Raw genomic sequence first — 17932 nt, forward strand, 5'->3', positions numbered from 1 at the left:
TTGGGTTCATCTTGTTTGGGACTCTCTGTGCTACCTGGACTTGTATGTCTGTTTTCTTCACCAAGTTAGGGAAGTTTTCTGTCATTTTTTCGAACAGGTTTTCAATTTCTTGCCCTCTCTCCTCTCCTTCTGGTACTCCCATGATGCAAATGTTGGTACACTTGAAGTTGTCCTATAGGCTCCTTATACTATCCTCATTTTTTTGGATTCTTTTTTCTATTTGCTGTTCTGATCGGGTGTTTTTGTTTTTTTTCCAGAGAAAAATGACAATATATTTATTTATGTCCAGTACTACAGTTAAAAATGCTCTCATGTATATGATTTCATTAATTTCTTGCTACAACCATGTGAGGTGGCTGTTGGCATTCCCCCTTTATACACGAGGAAACGGGGCTCTGAGAGGATCTGTGATTTATTTACAATAGCACAGCCAGCAGGTGGCAGTCTGGACATGAATTCAGGTTTATATCCCAGTAAGAATTCATACATTCTGGTCAAGTATAATTTCTCAACTAGCCTCATTGTTCCTAATTAAAGGTCATGATCCAGTCAGTACATATTTATTGAGACTGTGCTAGGCTCTGGGGGATAAAAAGGCTGGGTCCCTGGCCTCAGAGAGCTTGTGGCCTAGTGTGGGAGACAAACATTAATCATGTGTCCACACAATAAACATTTGTTTGCAAGGTATGAGGGAAAACTGACATAGTTATGAAAATCAGGGAACTCCAGGAGGAAGTAATCATTAAGATGCGTTCTGAAGGATGAGTCAGAGTTAGCCTTGGGAAGGTGAGTGAAAGAAAATTATATACAAAGAAGGACAAGCATGTGCCAAGGGCCTGGTGGCAGGCAGGAAGACACGATGTACTGAAAATTCTGAAACGCCAGCTAGACTGGCATATAGAGAGTAAAAGGGAGCCTGGCACAGGATGCATTTCAGACCATGCAAGACTTTGTAACCATGATAATGACGTTTTGCTTTTAGCTTAAGAATGATGGGAAGCTACAAGTCAAGAGTGCTGTGGTTAACTTTGATTTTGATTCTGACTTCTATGTGTAGATGGATTGTACAGGAGCAAGAGTGGAAGCAGCGAAAACAGCTGGAAGGCTTTTGTAGTTGTCCAGGTGAGAAGTGATGGTAGCTTGGACCAGGGAGGTGGTGGTGGAAATGGAAAGAAGAATCTCCCAGGTGCCCCTTGCTCTGCTCAAGCCCATTTTCTCCCTAAACCCTGTCACCAGAGTGTGCTCACGAATTTGCAGTACATGGAAGCTTGTTCACACTTCGGGGCTCTGCTGGAGTCTCCTGTTCCAGGAAGCCTTCTCCAGATAATGGGAATCCTCTCAGATCTTTCAGAAGTTGTGTCTGTCTTCTGCATTCTTCATCTCACACCTGATTCTTCGCTATGGTTTGGCTGTTCTCCGATCCATTCCTGGAGATGCCTTCATTTCTCTTGTCCTTTTTTCTCCTGCAGTGTGACTGGAAAACCTGTGGCTTGACGGTCTGATTACAGGCATTGTACACTATGAGACAGAAGTCATCATGTGCTGGATAATGGCCAAATAAGTACATACTTCTTTATTAAGCCTCAGAACCTCCCTGCTTTTTCCAGCCTCTTCTAAATCTGTATTGTCAGAACAGTTGTAATTTGGCGGCTTTGATCCAAGAGGACCAGGGTTTGCCCAGAAACGCCTCTGGACTGGGCACTTTGTGATCCAGTGTCGCCATTGCTCTTCCTTCTTGTTGCTTTTTCCCTGTTTCTTCTGCAGCAGCAGCTGAGAGACATGGGATTTGAGAATGCTTCGACGTCATCCTCGGAACGTTCTGACATTGAGTGTTCTGAAAGGGGGAGCTGATTGGGTGTGTTTTGCTTCCTTATGTTCCAAATCGATGGTTTGCTTCTTGGCTTCACCTACTTTATTATTGATTCCCTGTAAATTCTTTTTTTTTCTCTATTTATCCTCACTTGAGGACATTTTTGCATTTATCTTCAGATAGAGCAGGAGGGAGACAGAGAGGAAGAAAGAGAGAAAGAGAGAGAAACATCAGTGTGAGAGAGACACATCGAGTGGCCACCACCCACATGACCCCAACCAGGGCCAGGGACAAACTGCAACCGAGGCACGTGCCCTCAGCAGGAACCAAACTCAGGACTCTCTGGTCCGTGAGCTGACACTCCAACCGCTGAGCCAGACTGGCCAGCACTAAATTATTCTTTAAAAAAAACAAAACAGCCCTGGCCAGTTTGGCTCAGCAGTTAGAGCGTCGGCCTGTGGTCCAGAGAGACCCGGGTTCGGTTCCCGCTAAGGGCATGTACCTCGGTTGCAGTTTGTCCCTGGCCCTGGTTGGTCGTGCGGGTGACGGCCACTCGATGTGTCCCTTTCGCATCGATGTTTCTCTCTCTCTCTCTCTTCCTCTCTCTCCCTCCCACTCTATCTGTACAAAAAATGGAAAAATGTCCTCGGGTGAGGAAAAAAACAAAACAAAACAAAACAAAACAAAACAAAACAAAACAGCCCTGGCCGGTCTGGCTCAGCGGTTAGAGCGTCGGCCTGCAGTCCAGAGAGACCCGGGTTCAGTTTCCGCTAAGGGCAGGTACCTTGGTTGCAGTTTGTCCCCGGCCCTGGTTGGGTTGTGTGGGTGGCAGCCACTTGATGTGTCCCTTTTATGTCGATGTTTCTCTCTCTCTCTCATCCTCTCTCTCCCTCCCACTCCATCTGAACAAAAAATGAAAAAATGTCCTCAGGTGAGAATTAAAAAAACAAAACAAACTTTTTTTTCTTTATTGACTTTAAAGAGAGAGGGAGAAAGAGACAGAAACATTGATGAGAGAGAACATTGACTGGCTGCCTCCTGCATGCCACCCACTGGGGATCTGGCCCACAACCTGGGCATGTGACCTGACCGGGAATTGAACCGGCGACCTCCTGGTGCATGGGTCGATGTTCAACCACTGAGCCACACTGGCCAGACTGTAAATTATTCTTTATTTCAGTTAGTGCATCCTTCATTTCTAACTGGTCCTTTATTATGCTTTTGAGGCCCTCACTAAATTCATTAAGTGTCCTTATAAGCAGTGTTTTGAACTCTGCATCTGTTAGGTTGCTTATCTCCATTTCATTAGTTCTTTTTCTGGAGTGTTGTTCTGTTCTTTCAGTTGGGACATGTTTCTTTGTCTCCTCATTTTGGCTGCCTCTTTGTGTTTGTTTATATATTTTAGGTAGAGTTGCTATGTCTCCTAGGCTTCCTAGAGTGGCCTGTTGTAGTAGGTGTCCTGTAGGGTACAGTGGCACAGCCTTCCTGATCACCCAGCTGGGCCCTCGAAGTGCACCCCTTATGTGTATTTTACACCCTTCTGTTGTAATTGCATCTTGATTGCTGTTGGCACGTCAGTGGAAGGGTTTTACTCACGCTGATCAGTTGGAAGGACTGGCTGTGCCCACTATCCACCAACCTCTGACTACCTTGGACGATCAGTTGTGTAGGGGCCACCACACAGAGCAAGACTTACTTCATCAGGGCTCTGGTACCCACTGAGTCCATTCCTTGAGTGTGTCACTTGTGGAGGTGGTTGGGTGGTGGTGCTTCGACCTAGTCTGAAGCTGTCCACTGGGTGTGCTGGCTCTGGGGCAAGTCAGCCATTGCCTGTGTTCTACCCAGGGCCACCAGGCATAAGCTACAGAGCGATCTGCCAATGATTGCTTCTTGTGCTGGGCTTGGAGGTACCCGGGTGAAGCCAAGCTGTGAACCAAGGCTGGCTGCTTCTAGTGCCGGGCCTGGGGCCACTTAGTGAGAGGTATGGGGCTCACTGTGGCCAGGTGCTGCTTGTTTGAGAGAATTTAGGAAAATCTGAAGCAGGAGCCAAAACAGGCCAATCCTATGGTAAAGCCACTGGAAACAGCTTGGGTGGGCCTGAAAGTTGGGTGGGGCAGGGCCTCAGGGAATCACCAGGGTGGGACAAACAGTGTGAGCCAGGTTGCTGGAGTCCTAGATATGGTGGCCAGTTTGCCTGCCCTGTGGGGGAAGGGCTCACCAAAGGAACAACAGCCTCCACCAGCACGTCTGTCCAGAAGAAAGCTGCCTCTCTAGTCCTTGCACGATGCCAGACAACTCAGTTTTTCCCCATATGTCTCTGGTGCCTTTCAAGCTGCCTCCCCTTAGGGCTGGAGCTCAGAGGGAGGGGGTCCAAGTAAGTCCTTGCATGGGCCCTGTAAGAGGAACTGCCTGGGCTCCAGCAGCATCAGTTCCTGCTGGTTTTTACAGCCAGAATTTATGGGGACTTCTCTTCCTGGCACTGGAACCCTGAGCTGGGCTCTTGGTGTGGGACAGGACCCCTCATTCCTCAGGGAGGACCTTCACAGCTGAGGTGTCCCTCCTGATTTTTTTCTGCCACATGTGGGTGTGAGACCAGCCTGTCCACACCTCTGTCCTTCCTACCAGTCTGGATGTGGCTGCCTCTTTAATTTCATAGTTGTAGAACTTCCATTCAGCTTGATTTCAGGTAGTCTGAAGGATGTTTGTTCTGTATTTTAGTTGTAATTTTGATGTTGTGGGAGGAGGTGAGTTCCACATTTATCTACACCACCATCTTGACCGGAAGTCCTGAAGTCAATTTTTTAGAAGTTAAACTTAAGTGAAAACTCAATTTATAGTGAGTTTTTAAAAAGTGAAATAAGCCCTGGCCAGTTTGGCTCAGTGGTTAGAGTGTAGGCGGTCCAGAGAGACCCGGGTTCGGTTCCTGCTAAGGGCACGTACCTCGGTTGCAGTTTGTCCCCGGCCCTTGATGGTCGTGCAGGTGGCAGCCACTCGATGTGTCCCTTTCACATTGATGTTTCTCTCTCTTTCTCTCTCTCCCTCCCACTCTATCTGAACAAAAAATGGAAAAAAATGTCCTCGGGTGAGGATTAAAAAAAATGAAATAAAATGCTGATAAAGTGAGTTAAAAAACAATGATGATGTCTCAAATATTACATAACAAGTATTTAAGAGAAAAAACAGGTTCAAATCAGTTAATATAGTAATTTCTGTTTTGAAACTTAGTTAATGCCGGTTTGTTTGTTTGTTTTTCTTCTTTTTTTTTATCCTCACCTGAGGACATTTTTCCATTCTTTTGTTCAGATAGAGTGGGAGGAGGAGAGAGAGGAAGAGAGAGAGAGAGAGAAACATCGACGTGAAAGGGACCCATCGAGTGGCTGCCACCCTCACGACCAACCAGGGCTGGGGACAAACTGCAACTGAAGTATGTGCCCTTAGCGGGAACCGAACCCGGGTCTCTCTGGACCGCAGGCCGACTCTCTAACCGCTGAGCCAAACTGGCCAGGGCTAATGCCAGTTTTTAAAAGTTACTTTCGCCCTGACTGGTTTGGCTCAGCGGTTAGAGCGTCGGCCCGAAGACCGGGTTCAATTCCGATCAAGGGCATGTACCTCGGTTTTGGTTCATCCCTGGCCCTGGTTGGGTCATGCGGGAGACAACCAGTCGATGTGGCTCTATCACATCGATGTTTCTCTCTCTCTCTCTCCCTCTCTCCTACTCTATCTGAAGATAAGTAGAAAAATATCCTCAGGTGAGGATTAAAAAACAAAACAGAACAAAAAAGTTAGTCTCAGCGTGGCCAGTGTGGTTTAGTTGATTGAGCATCATCCCATGCACCGAGAGGTCACCGATTTGATGACCAGTCAGGGCACATGCCCTGGTTGTGGACTCTATTCCCAGTGTGGGGCATGCAGAAGGCGGCCAATGGATGTTGATGTTCTCTCTCATCAATGTTTTTATCTCTCTCCCCTTCTCCCTTCCTCTCTATCTAAAAAATCAATACAAATATATTTTAAAAGTTACTTCATTGATAATAAATGTAGCCCTTTTAGGGGGGGCCACAATTTAACCTTTTCTCTCTAGTGGGGGCCAATCTGTTCTTCCTGCAGCTGGGTTGGTTTCTGCACATGCAATTATAATCAAGTTGCATTTTACTAAGCACTTGCCTTCTGCAGGGGAAAAGATTTCTCAGCCCTGGGAATTCAAGTGACTGTGTTCTACACTTCTGAGGAGAGGGCAGTGAGGAATGCTCTTTTGAGACTAATAGTAATTGTAGCTAACATGAAACATTTCAGTGTGCTATGAACTGTACTGTTTATATATGTAACCTCATTTAATATTATGAGTTATTATCCCCATTTGAAAGAGGAGGAACTGAGGCTTATAGAGATAAAATTGTCCAAGATCACTCAGCTGATGAATGGTAGAGATGGGATTTGAACCCAAGGAGTCTGTCTTCAGAGCCAGTGCACTTACCCAGCACATAGGTGGGTGGCCCCCTTGTGTACTTTTGGAAGGCCAAGGCTGGAAGACCGTTCCAGCAGAAGACAAAGGGGGGCTTGGCCGAGAGGCCCCTCAGGCTGCTCTTGGGGAAGAATTCCTCTACCCAAGCAACCTAGGCCTTGGAACCCTGGGGTTCAGGGTGGGGGAGATTGCTGGGAGTGGCACCAGCCTGGGACCAGGCAGCCCAGGCCTTATCTTAGTCTCATTTGCCTGGTCTGCATTGCCTTGTGTGCTAATATATATCCAACATTGTTCTGGGCACCCTGGAGATCCCATTGACATTGAAGATGGCATCCCTATTCACAAGGCTATTACTGTTTACATGAGAAGATAAAATGTGACATTTGGGGGGGTAGGGTGTGGATGGTCATGAATGTTTTCTCAAATACCTCTTTTTTCTTGCTTCTCCCTAAGTATATTTTTTCCAGAAGTTCACAAGGGCATTCAAGACCATTCCCAAGTCTGAATTGGCTCTCAAAAAAGGAATCACTTGGGGGATGAGAGGGAGGGGTAGAATTGAATGAATGTGGTCAAAATGTACAAGCTTCCAGTTATAAGATAAATAAGTTTAAGGGATGTAACGTATAACATGGTGACTTTGGTTAACACAGCTGTATGGTACATTTGATTCTTTTTTTTCATTGATTTTTATTTATTTTTAGTTTGGAAGGGAGGGAGGTGAGGAGAGAGAGAGAAACAGCGATGTGAGAGAGATACATCGATTGGTTGCCTCCAGCATGACCCCAACTGGAGCTGGGATTGAACCTGCAACCCAGGTAGATGCACTTGACAGGGAATCGAACCTGTGACCATGGGCCAATGCTCTAACCACTGAACCAAACCAGCCAGAGCTGTGTGATATATTTGAAAGCTGTTAAGAGTAGATCCTGCTGCCCTGGCCGGTTTTGCTCAGTGGTTAGAGCATCAGCCTGCAGTCCAGAGAGACCTGGGTTCGGTTCCTGCTGGGGGCACGTGCCTCAGTTGCAGTTTGTCCCTGGCCCTGGTTGGGTTGTGTGGGTGGCAACCACTTGATGTGTCTTTTTCACATCAATATTTCTCTCCCTCCCACTCTATCTGAACAAAAAAATGAAAAAATGTTCTCGGGTGAGGATTAAAAAAAAAAAAAAGAGTAGATCCTGCCCAGCCCATGTGGCTCAGTGGAATGAGTATTGTCCCATGCACCAAGTGGTCACCAGTTCAATTCCTCGTCAGGGCACATGCCCAGGTTGCAGGCTCAATATCCAGGAAGAGGCATGCAGTAGGCAGCTGATCGATGATCCTGAGTTTTCATCACAAGTTTATACTATTTTTTCCTCTTTTCTTTTTTTTGTATCAACAAAAGGTGATGGGTGTTAACTAAACTTATTGTGGTAATCATTTCATAATACATGTACGTCAGATCATTATGCTGTACACCTTAAACTTATACAGTGCTGTTTGTCAGTTAGATCTCAATAAAGCTGGAAAAAAAAGAAATCTCTTTCCTCCTGTACTTACTGATATTGGCCTCCAATTTGGCTGCCTTTCCTCCATATGTTTACAGCATATTTATTGCCCATCTTACATGAATGTGCATCTTTCTGTGGTCTTTCACTTTCCAAATTCTCAGACCCCAAGGAGAAGACTAGAAGAGTTTATGAGCAGCCCTGGTGGGTAGAATTTGCCTCACCCCTACCCTGGGCCCTCTCTGCTGCTAGCTGCCTGAACTAAGGAGAGATGCTCCCAGCTCAGACTCTGCTGTTGAGTGGGCTGGGAGGAAGAACAAGATCTCCCATGTCCAAGCCAAACCCGTTTCAAGCCATAATTACCTGATTTCAATTCCAGCCTCACTTGGTCAGGCATCATGTGTCCCTCCACGTTCCTCCATGTAGCCACAGACTTCGTGGCTAGTGTGATCAGCAGCAAACCATGTCACTTTGGCTGGTGTAGCTCAGTTGGTTGGAGCATCATCCTGTACACAAAAGGTTGTGGGTTCAATTCCTAGTCAAGGCACAAAGCCAGGTTGCAAGTTTGATCCCTGGTTGGAGGTAACTAATTGATCTCTCCCTCTCCCTCTCCCTCTCCCTCTCCTCCCTCCCTGCCTTTGTGTCTCTAAAAAAAAAAAAAAAAAAAAATCAATTGAAAAACAAAAAGAATCCAAAATGTCTGGGACTCTGCTGAGGGTGAATGGATGCCCATCATCTGTTCTTTGTATTGTCCTTTTGTTACCTAGATTTAGCCTCCAAGGTGTACTAATATCAAATGTGTGCCACCAAAAAGATGAGAAACTTGTCACCCTTTCCCAAAGGTGTGTTACTGGATGCTTACAACCAGCTCTTCAAAATAAAGCCCTGGCTTTCATTGTTTGTCAGTTTCTGAGGTATAAATACTCCTAAGCTAACTAACACAATGTCACTATATACAGAGTTGAGAGATGATGGACAGTAGCACACCTTTATATCATATTTCCATAGATAGAGGCAATAGGTATAAACATGTGTTAGAATGATTAGGAAGTTGTGTTTTGCCTAGCTAGTAGTACCATTGTTTTTCATATAATTTATTGTAAGCTTATATAATTTAATTTTCAATAATGGCTATATTTAGCAACTGGCTCACAGATTTCCTGAAAATTTAACAATTGTCTCTCTCTCTCTTTTTTTAGATAAAGTGGGAGGGAGAGAAACATCAGTGTGAGAGAGCTATATCACTTGGTTGCCTCCCACACGACCCCGACTGGGGATCGAACCTGCAACCAAGGTACATGCCCTTGATGGGGAATTGAGCCCTGGACTCTGGTCCATGGGCCAACGCTCTAACCAGTGAGCCAAACCAGCTAGGCCAACAATTGTCTCTTGCAAGCTGCTGTGAGCAGACTCTAGCACGCCACTGCTCTTACTCTTCACCTGTTTCAAAAAACTTTTTAAAAATCCTCACCAAAGGCCCTGGCCGGTTTGGCTCAGCGGTTAGAGCGTCGGCCTGCGGTCCCGAGAGACCCGGGTTCGGTTCCCGCTAAGGGCGCGTACCTCGGCTGCAGTTTGTCCCCGGCTCTGGTCAGTCGTGCGGGTGGCAGCCACTCGATGTGTCCCTTCAAGTCGATGTTTCTCTCTCTCTGTTCCTCTCTCCTCCTCCTACTCTACCTGAACAAAAAATGGAAAAATGTCCTCAGGTGAGGATAAAAAAAAAAAAAAAAAAAAAAAAATCCTCACCAAAGGATATTTTTCCATTGATTTTCTAGATAGAGTGGAAGGGAGGGATTGAGAGAGAGAGAAACACTGATGTGAGAGACACCTCGATTGGTTGCCTCCCAAATGACCAGGGCCAGGGATCAAACCTGCAACCCAGGTATGTGCCCTTGACCAGGAATCGAAACCTCGACCCTTTGATCCACAGGCTGACACTCTAACCACTGAGCCAAACCAGCCAGGGCAACAATTGTTTCTTGCAAGCCACTGTGAGCAGACTCTGGCACACCACTGCTATTACTCTTCACCTGTTTCAAAAACCATTATTTAGGGAAAGGAACTTTTGTGTAGGGTGGAGAGGCCTAGAGAGCCATGGGAAAGGGAAGACCCAGCAGTAATTTCCTGGGTGAGGAAGTTGGTGGGGGCTATGCATTGAGTTCTAGGTACCTAACCCTGTTGGTCCAGTGGTCCTCCAGCCTGACCACACTACTGAGGAGCATCTGGACCCACAGTAAAGCATAAACATGAGCTTTCATGCCTTTAAGGACTCCTGCTTTCTTCAGATCACTTGAATATTTCTTCATCAGAGAGACCTTCACTGTGCTCCCCAACTTAAAGATGATCTCCATGATATACTCTCTCAGCTCTATAATCCCGGAAACATTCTCCACAAGTGGCCATCACCACATTCACATGTGGGTTTCTATTTGCTGCCATCTCTCTACTGGGAACTCCAGGGGCCACACACTCCCAGTGCCTGGAGGGTTACCATCACATAGCGGGCACTCAGTGAATTTTTGTAGAAGAGGAAGGGCCTGAGAGAGTAGGGAGAAGAGCCCGAAGACAGCCAAGAGAGTTCATTTAACTTATTTGATTTCTTTGCCCAAGAGGAATAACCACTGGGAGTGTACTGAGTACCTTTTGATGCAAGGGATGCATCAGTGAGGTGCTCTTAGCTGCCAGTGACAGAGACCTGATTTTAAATGGCTAAAACAGTAAAATCTATTACCTTACTAAGAAGCCCCAAGGTAGGGTGGCTCTAGGTTGGTGTTTTCAGCAGCTAGACGATATCTTCAGAAACCCCAGTTCTTCCCTCTTTCTGCTCTGCCTTCTTAGGGATAAATTCTGCCCTTATGCCAGGTCCCCCACAGCTATTGGGAGTTGGAGGAACCATCTGAACATAGTCATGTCCTATGGCATCAGCTCCTTCCTGTGTTGTTCTCTTTAGGAACAAAGAAAGTTCTCACAGAGGCCACATGCCCTGTTTTAATACAGCCCTGAAAGAGGACTGGAATGACCAAGATTCTCACAGTGTGGTGCCCAGACCAGCAGGATAAGCATCACTTGGGAGCTTGTTAGAAACTGAGGGGGTGGGGCCCAACAATCTCAGAGGATATTTTTTCCCTGTCTGGTCTGTGGGCCGACGCTCTAACTGCTGAGCCAAACCGGCCAGGGCTTTCTTTCATTGATTTTTAGAGAGTGGAAGAGAGAGGAAGAGGGGGAGACAGAAAGAGAAACATCGAATTGTTGCACTACTCATTTATGCACTTACTGGTTGATTCTTTTTTAATTTTTTTAGTTGATTTTAGAGAGGGAGGAATGGGGGAGAGAGCACATGAGAAACATTGATGTGAGAGAAAGATATTGATTAGTTGTCTCCCTTATGTACCCCAAATGGGGATTTAACCCAAAACCCAGGTATGTGCCCTGACCTGAATCAAACCCACAACCTTCCCATGCACAGGACAACGTTCCAACCAAATGAGCCACATTGGCCAGGGCCAGTTGATTCTTGTATACACCCTGACCTGAGATCAAACCCGAAACCTTGGCATATTTGGACGCTCTAACCAACTGAGCTACCTGGTGAGGGCCTTTGATCTGAGTTTTAAAAAGCCCTTCTGGTGATTTGATGCTTAGTAAAATTTAAGAACCAAAAAATTGTGAGGGTGTGGAGAAAAGGGGACTCTAATACACTGCTGGTGGGAATGCAGACTGGTGCAGCCAATATTGAAAACACTATGGTGTTACCTCAAAAAATTAAAAATTGAATTGCCATTTGACCCAGTGATCCCACTTCTAGGAATATACCCTAAGAAGCCTCAACACCAATCAGAAAGAATATATGTACCCCCATGTTCATAGCAGCACTATTCACAATAGCTAAGATCTAGAAACAGCCCAAGTGTCCATCAGTAGACGAATTGATACAAAAGCTGTGGTACATATACACAATGGAGTACTATGCAGCTGTAAGAAAGAAAGATCTCTTATCCTTTGAGACGACATGAAGAGGACCTGGAGAGTATTATCCTAAGCGAAACAAGTCAAGCAGAGAAAGACAAATATCACGTGATCTCATTTATTTGTGGAATATAATAAACATTAACAGTCTGAGGAACAGGGTAGCCCCAGAGACATGGAAGTAGGGTATAGACTGACAATCCTCAGAAGAAGAGGTGGAGGGGGAGGGAAGAGATAAGCCACAGAACTTATATGCATGTACACATAACTGATGGACATGGACAACAGCTGGGGATGGGGTGGGGGGGATGGGGAGGAGGGTGTCAATGGAGATAAAAGGAAACATCTGTAACAAAAATAAATCAATAAAAAATAAATTTTAAAAAAGAACCAAAAAATTTGGCTGGACTAATTGTGACTCACCCTTAAGGGGGAAACACCTGAACTCAACTGAGGGGAAATTGGTGGGGATTGGTGAGGTTGAGCCATCCTCAGTGACCGACTGGGGTTGCAGATGAGACATTTTGTATCCACTGCTTCTAACCAGGGCAATGAAGACAAGGCCTAGAGCCCTGTGATAACAGGCAGGGTTGCCCAGGCAAAAGCCAATGACTGATGACTGGCTGTGTGTGTTTGACCCTCCCTCCTTTGCCTTCTTTCCTTCCCATCAGCTACCAGAGATTCACTGACTGTTACAAGTGCTTCTACCAGTTGCAACCTGAGATGACACAACGAATCTATGACAAGTTTATAACTCAGTTGCAGACATCTATCTGGGTGAGTGGCAAAAAGCCCAGCAGCTAATGCTGGCTTGGGTCCTTCCTCCAGATTGTCACTCCCCTGGAGGCAGGGACCCTACTACCCACCTCTTTCTATCCTCACTCCCTACAATGTTTTTTATGCCTGTCAGGTTGCAATGGCAGTTGTCCCTCCCTTCAAACAATGTGGGTATCTTAAATGCCTCTTCTGTCATTGTCCTATATTGTAATTATATGTTTATATGTTGTCTGCCCCAGTAGAGCCGTGAGTTCAGCAAGGGCATGACTGGGTCTTACTTTTCTTTGTATCTCCAGCACCTGGTGCAGTGGCACAGAGGAGGCATTTAACAAATTGTTGAATTCAGCCCAGGTGGTGTGATTCAGTGGTTGATCATTGACCCATGCACCAAGAGGTTGCCAATTCGATTCCTGGTCAGAGCACATGCCCAGAGGCCTGATCCCTAGTGGGGAGCGTGTGGGAGGCAGCCAGTTGATGTTCTCTCTTATCAGTGTTTCTATCTCTCCCTCTCCCTTCTTCTTTCTCTAAAAAAATCAATAAAGAAAAAAAAAGTTTTAATTGTTGAATTTAATGGAACTGCATATTAGAGGGAACACAAAAAAGGACAGAATCCCATTCATGATTTCTCTCAAGAATTAAACTTCACTTTGGTTACCCTTCAGGATGGGCCCCTTAAGCATCCAAGTGTACGTGAGGTATCAGCAAGGGCGTGGGATAACGGCAAGGCCTGCAGCGCTCATATGATGGGCAGAAGGAGAGGCTGGCATCAGGCTCTTTATAAATGTCTTCTACCTGGGGCTCTCTGGTCTCTAACCGCTGAGCCAAACCGGCCAGGGTTCTATTTTCTTAATGTAAAAGTCACATATAGAAAAATTGGAATGTTTGTATAAAGATACAACAGAATTTAGCCCAAATCTTACTAAGTGCTGTTAACAGTTTAGCATATTTCTATTATAGGCTTGTCTAGTATCATTACAGCTCTTTCTTCCTTTCTCTTTAGGAGGAAATCTCTGAAATCAAAGCAGAGGGAAACCTGGAAGCTGTCTTGAATGCCTTGGATACAATTGTGGAAGAAGGCAAAGACCGAAAGGAGCCAGCCTGGTGAGAAGGACCGTGGGAGGGCTCATGGAGAAAGAGGCAGCATTTTAGCATCTTGAAGGAGCTTTTATGATGGACCCATATGCATGAGACTTTGGGCTCACAGAAAGAGGACTCTGTGACAGGGACAGGTGGAGAGGACAGACACCAAACAATAACCCCAAATAGTGAAATGTATAGCCCCCTCTGGGGGAAGAGAGCCCTGGGGCAAGTGCATGTTATCCATGGGTTTGAGGCAGAGTGAGGGAAACCTTTCTGGGAGCTCATTTCAGGATCTATCTAACCTATGAGAGGGAGGGTAGGGGAAGTAGAAAGAGATTGAATAGTAGGTTTGGAATTATGTCCATTAGGCTGGCTTGGACATCTGGCTTTTATTTGTTTGTTCATTCAACAAATATTTAGAGTACAGACTGTATACCCAATAGTGTTTTAGATGCCAGAGATTCGGCAGTGAACACAACACACAAGACCTGCTTCTCCTGGAGCTGACATTTCTTTTTTTTTTTTTTTTTTTATCCTCTCACGAGGACATTTTTGCATTATCTTCAGATAGAGTGGGAGGGAGAGAGGGGTGAAGAGAGAGAGAGAAACATCAATGTGAGAGAGACATATTGACTGGTTGCCATCCACACAACCCCAACCGGGGCAGGGACAAACTGCAACCGAGATACGTGCCCTTAGTGGGAACTGGACCCGGGTCTCTCTGGTCCGCAGGCTGACACTCTAACCACTAAGCAAAACCTGCCAGGGTCTGGAGCTGACATTTCAGTGGGCAGCCCTGCTGCCTGGTGTATCCCATGCAGGATGGAGGAGTGGGCTCTGGGATGAGGAGTGAAGAGTTGAGGCCACCAAGACCACAGGTGGCCTGAGCTCCTGCCTCCTTCCACTCTCTCTTGCCTGATTAGGATCCTAGGCCAAAGAGAGTAAATACCCTTTTTGTGCTTTCCAGTTTTTAATTAAGTTTTTATAATTGAAAAAGAATTTTTCTCTCTCTCTTTTTTTAATCCTCACTCGAGGATATTTTTTCCATTTATCTTTAGATAGAGTTGGAGGGGAGGGAGGGAGAGAGAGAGATACAGAGAAACATTGATGTGAGAGAGACACATCGACTGGTTGCCTCCTGTATGATTCCTACCAGGGTGGGGGACAAACCACAACCAGAATCAAACCCGTGACTCTTTGGTCCGCAGGCCGACACTCTAACTACTGAGTCAAACCGGCAAGGGCTGAAAAAGAAATTTTAAAAGAATCTGCAGTGCCCATCAGAACTGACCCATCTCCTCACTCTTGGCGTCCAGAATCTGCTATAATCTTGCCTTCCGAGACTTATCTTTCCTTATCTTCCCTTGTTAGCTAATACGAGGCCCTCTCCAGGTCTGGGCCCACTCTCAGGCAGCCTCTCCATTTGGGAGGGCTCAGCCTGCCACCACCATCCCCACACCTCTCCTGCTCAGTCTAGATTGGATACACCATCAGGGCACATGGTCAGTAGGACAGAGCAAAGGCTGAAAAGTCACCTCTAGCCCTGGAGTGTTAGGCGTGGGGGAGTGTATGTGGACAAAAGGAGAATATTGGGTACAGGCTGGGAAGGCTAAGATATGGGCAGTATGAGAAAGGGGAGAGGTGGATTCCTGGGCACTGAAGCTGAGGGACAGGAGGTTAGTGTTTCCATCAGGAGCAGGAGCCACGTTGGTTGGGTCGTAGGGGGTGAGAGGGATCCCAAGAGAGACTCTGAAAACCAGTCCAACTTGATATTGGAGGTGGGAATATCACAGATTAGAGCTGGAAGTAGAACCCTCACCCCACACACAACTTCCCCTTCCCTGTCCTGTGCTCCTTGCCATTCTCCAGGCGCCCTAGTGGGATCCCAGAGAAAGACCTGCGCAGCATCATGGTGCCCTACTTCCTGCAGCAGCGGGATGCCCTGCAGCGCTGTGTGCAGAAACAGGAGGCTGAGAACAGGCAGCTGGCAGATGCCGTCCTGGCTGGGCGCAGGCAGGTGGAGGAGCTGCAGCTGCAGGGCCAGGCCCAGTGGCAGGCTTGGCAGGTGAGTGCCTTGGCCCTGCCCTCAGGCATCTGTTCCTTGCTGCAGCAGAGGAGAAAACAGACCAAGAGAGGTCAGAAACTGAGGGGGACATTTTGGGGGCCCTTACTGAAGATGGACTCCGCTCTGGTGAGGCCCAGCCTACGTGGCCAAGGCACCCAGCCTGCCATAAATACCTGTTGGGTGTGGGAGGGAGGGACTTACTTAATGCCCTGCTGGGCCTGTGACATGAGCCACAGATCTACACCATTCTGGAAGAACCCAGGAGGCAAGGACAGTAGACAGAAAGGGTTTGGATTTTCTCCTTTCCCAATTTGTCTCTTTTCCCATTGATGGCAGGCTCTACACAGAGAACAGAAGGAGCTGGTGACCACACTGAGGGAGCCTGAGTAAGGGGGAGATGGCCAGGCCCAGGAGCAGAAGGTGGTCAAGGTCAAGGACCTGTGCAAGCTGCCTCTCAGAACAGCTGAAATGTTGCCTAGTCCCTAAGCAGTGATGGAATTTGCTGGCGTGGGGGGTGGGGGGTGGCGGCAAGGCCTGAGCAGTCCTCAGTGCTACTGTACCTTGGGGCTCTCTTGGAGTCACACACACATTGCCTTCAGATTCCTCTGTTTTATTCTAACTTGAGGATTCTTGGCCAGGTCCCACCTGAGAATCAGCACCATACCTTCTCTCCTCTAGGTTCTGGCCAACACCTCTACTCCCCCCCAACCCCCAACAACCACCACCACCACCACCACCACCACCACACACACACACACACACATCCCCGCCACGCCTACCAGTTCCTTTTGCCTCCCTAGGACCTCGTTTGGGGAATCTGTTTTCAATCTCCACTGATTGCCCCCTTGCTGGCCAGCTGAGGGCCCATGCCATGTTTTCTCCACATCCTTAAATAAACTTCCTCCACTACACTGTAATCTGTAAGGATGCTTCCTCTGCCTGGGGCACTTGTGGGCCAAGACCCCCTCCTGGGCTCCTGAGTTCTGGTTCCTCAAGGCCTCAGTTGCAGTTCACTGAGAGCCTCCAGTCTCGGGTGGGTTGGCAGGGGAGTATCTGACTATCATGTGCAGAGGAGCAGTGAAGCCCCTTGTCACAGAAACCGGGACCCCTGGGTTCCTTGAGGCCAGGACAAGCTTTCAGGGGAGTGTCACTCCGACCACGCCAGCCCACTCTTCTCTTTGCTGGTTTGGGTTAATTCTGAGGAAGGCTTTGAGGGTGGGCCTCAGTTTGCATCTAATGAGTACACACGAAGGGCAGGTGGGCCCTCCAAACAGCTGGGCGCTTTGTTCTCTCGTTTCTCATGCCTAACTCAGCCAGGGCTAGCAGAGCATCAGGAGGGTCTCAGCAAAGGCAGAATATGTGGTTTCTCCAGACCAGAGGGTGAAGGGGGAGGGGATGTAGGGCAAACTTTTTTCCCTGGTGAGGGTCTCACCCTAACTCTGGAGGGGGGCTTGGTTGGGTCTGTCTAGGAGCACTGGGACACTGAGGAAGATAGCAGGTGTTCCCTGCTTGCCACCCTCACCCTGACCCCCTAAATTGAGCCCATGGCTCTTGTCTCCCCCTGGAGTTGCAGCATTCAACCATCCAGATGCCCTCTTGTCCCCTCCTGACCAGTCACAGGCCCTCGGGGGCACAGGGACATGCTTTGTCAGGTGAGTGGGTGGGGAGTGAGGTCATCCCCTTCCTCCTCTCCAGGTCGAGCTGAGGCAGAAGCAGAACTCAGGTGTGGGATGGGGTTTTTCAGTCTGGATGTTCTGTGCCTCGGAGGCCATGTCCCCAAGGTTTTTCACACTGGGGAGGCTGCAAGGCCAGAAAGAGGATCAGGAGCCCAGAGGTGCTCTTCATCTCCCTGCTCCTCAAAGGCCCTGTGAGGAACACAGGGAAGGGGTCCCCGCCACATTGACCACCTGGCCTGCCGCAGAGGACTGTCCTTAATCTTATGCCCAGCCCCATCTGTGTTGCCTTTGGCTGTTGGCTCTGTGCTATCTGACCATTTCTCCTGTCCTAACGCCTAGGGCTGATCAGAGTTAAGCCGCCTGCACACCAGGCCTGCCTTTGGAGTCTCAAAGGGTGAATGAGGCCATCGCTGGGCACTCCCTCCCTGAGGTTTGGCTCCTGCCCATGGCTGACAGTGGAAATCACAATCTGTGAGAAAGCTGTAGCCCAGCTCTGTTCTGATCTATTTTGGATCTCTGGGCCCGTAAATCTTTGGGTCCCCCAACACCCATCCTGGCCTTTTCATCTGGTGCTCAAATTGAGGCTGAGGTTGGGTCTCTGAGAGAGAGTAGGGG

General features: G+C 47.6%; 1 protein-coding gene and 1 pseudogene across 4 annotated transcripts in view; one reads left to right on the plus strand and one right to left on the minus strand.

The window, feature by feature from the left end:
- The window catches only part of LOC118637905 (solute carrier family 25 member 44), a 55238-nt gene that overhangs the window by 36038 nt on the left and 1268 nt on the right, over positions 1 to 17932 (plus strand). The window contains exons 5-8 of one of the 4 annotated variants that reach the window (XM_036273569.1): positions 12391 to 12496; positions 13497 to 13597; positions 15446 to 15641; positions 17215 to 17293. In XM_036273569.1, the coding sequence (XP_036129462.1) occupies positions 12391 to 12496; positions 13497 to 13597; positions 15446 to 15641; positions 17215 to 17293 (482 nt within the window). Of the gene's footprint in view, positions 1 to 1057; positions 1074 to 12390; positions 12497 to 13496; positions 13598 to 15445; positions 15642 to 15977; positions 17304 to 17932 lie in introns of those variants that run through there. The other 3 variants (XM_036273571.1, XM_036273572.1, XM_036273570.1) reach the window with 3 other exon arrangements.
- On the minus strand, positions 1382 to 1807 carry LOC118637907 (annotated as a pseudogene).

The sequence above is a fragment of the Molossus molossus genome, unplaced genomic scaffold (genome assembly GCF_014108415.1).
Source record: "Molossus molossus isolate mMolMol1 unplaced genomic scaffold, mMolMol1.p scaffold_m16_p_20, whole genome shotgun sequence".
In the NCBI taxonomy this organism is placed as follows: Eukaryota; Metazoa; Chordata; class Mammalia; order Chiroptera; family Molossidae; genus Molossus; species Molossus molossus.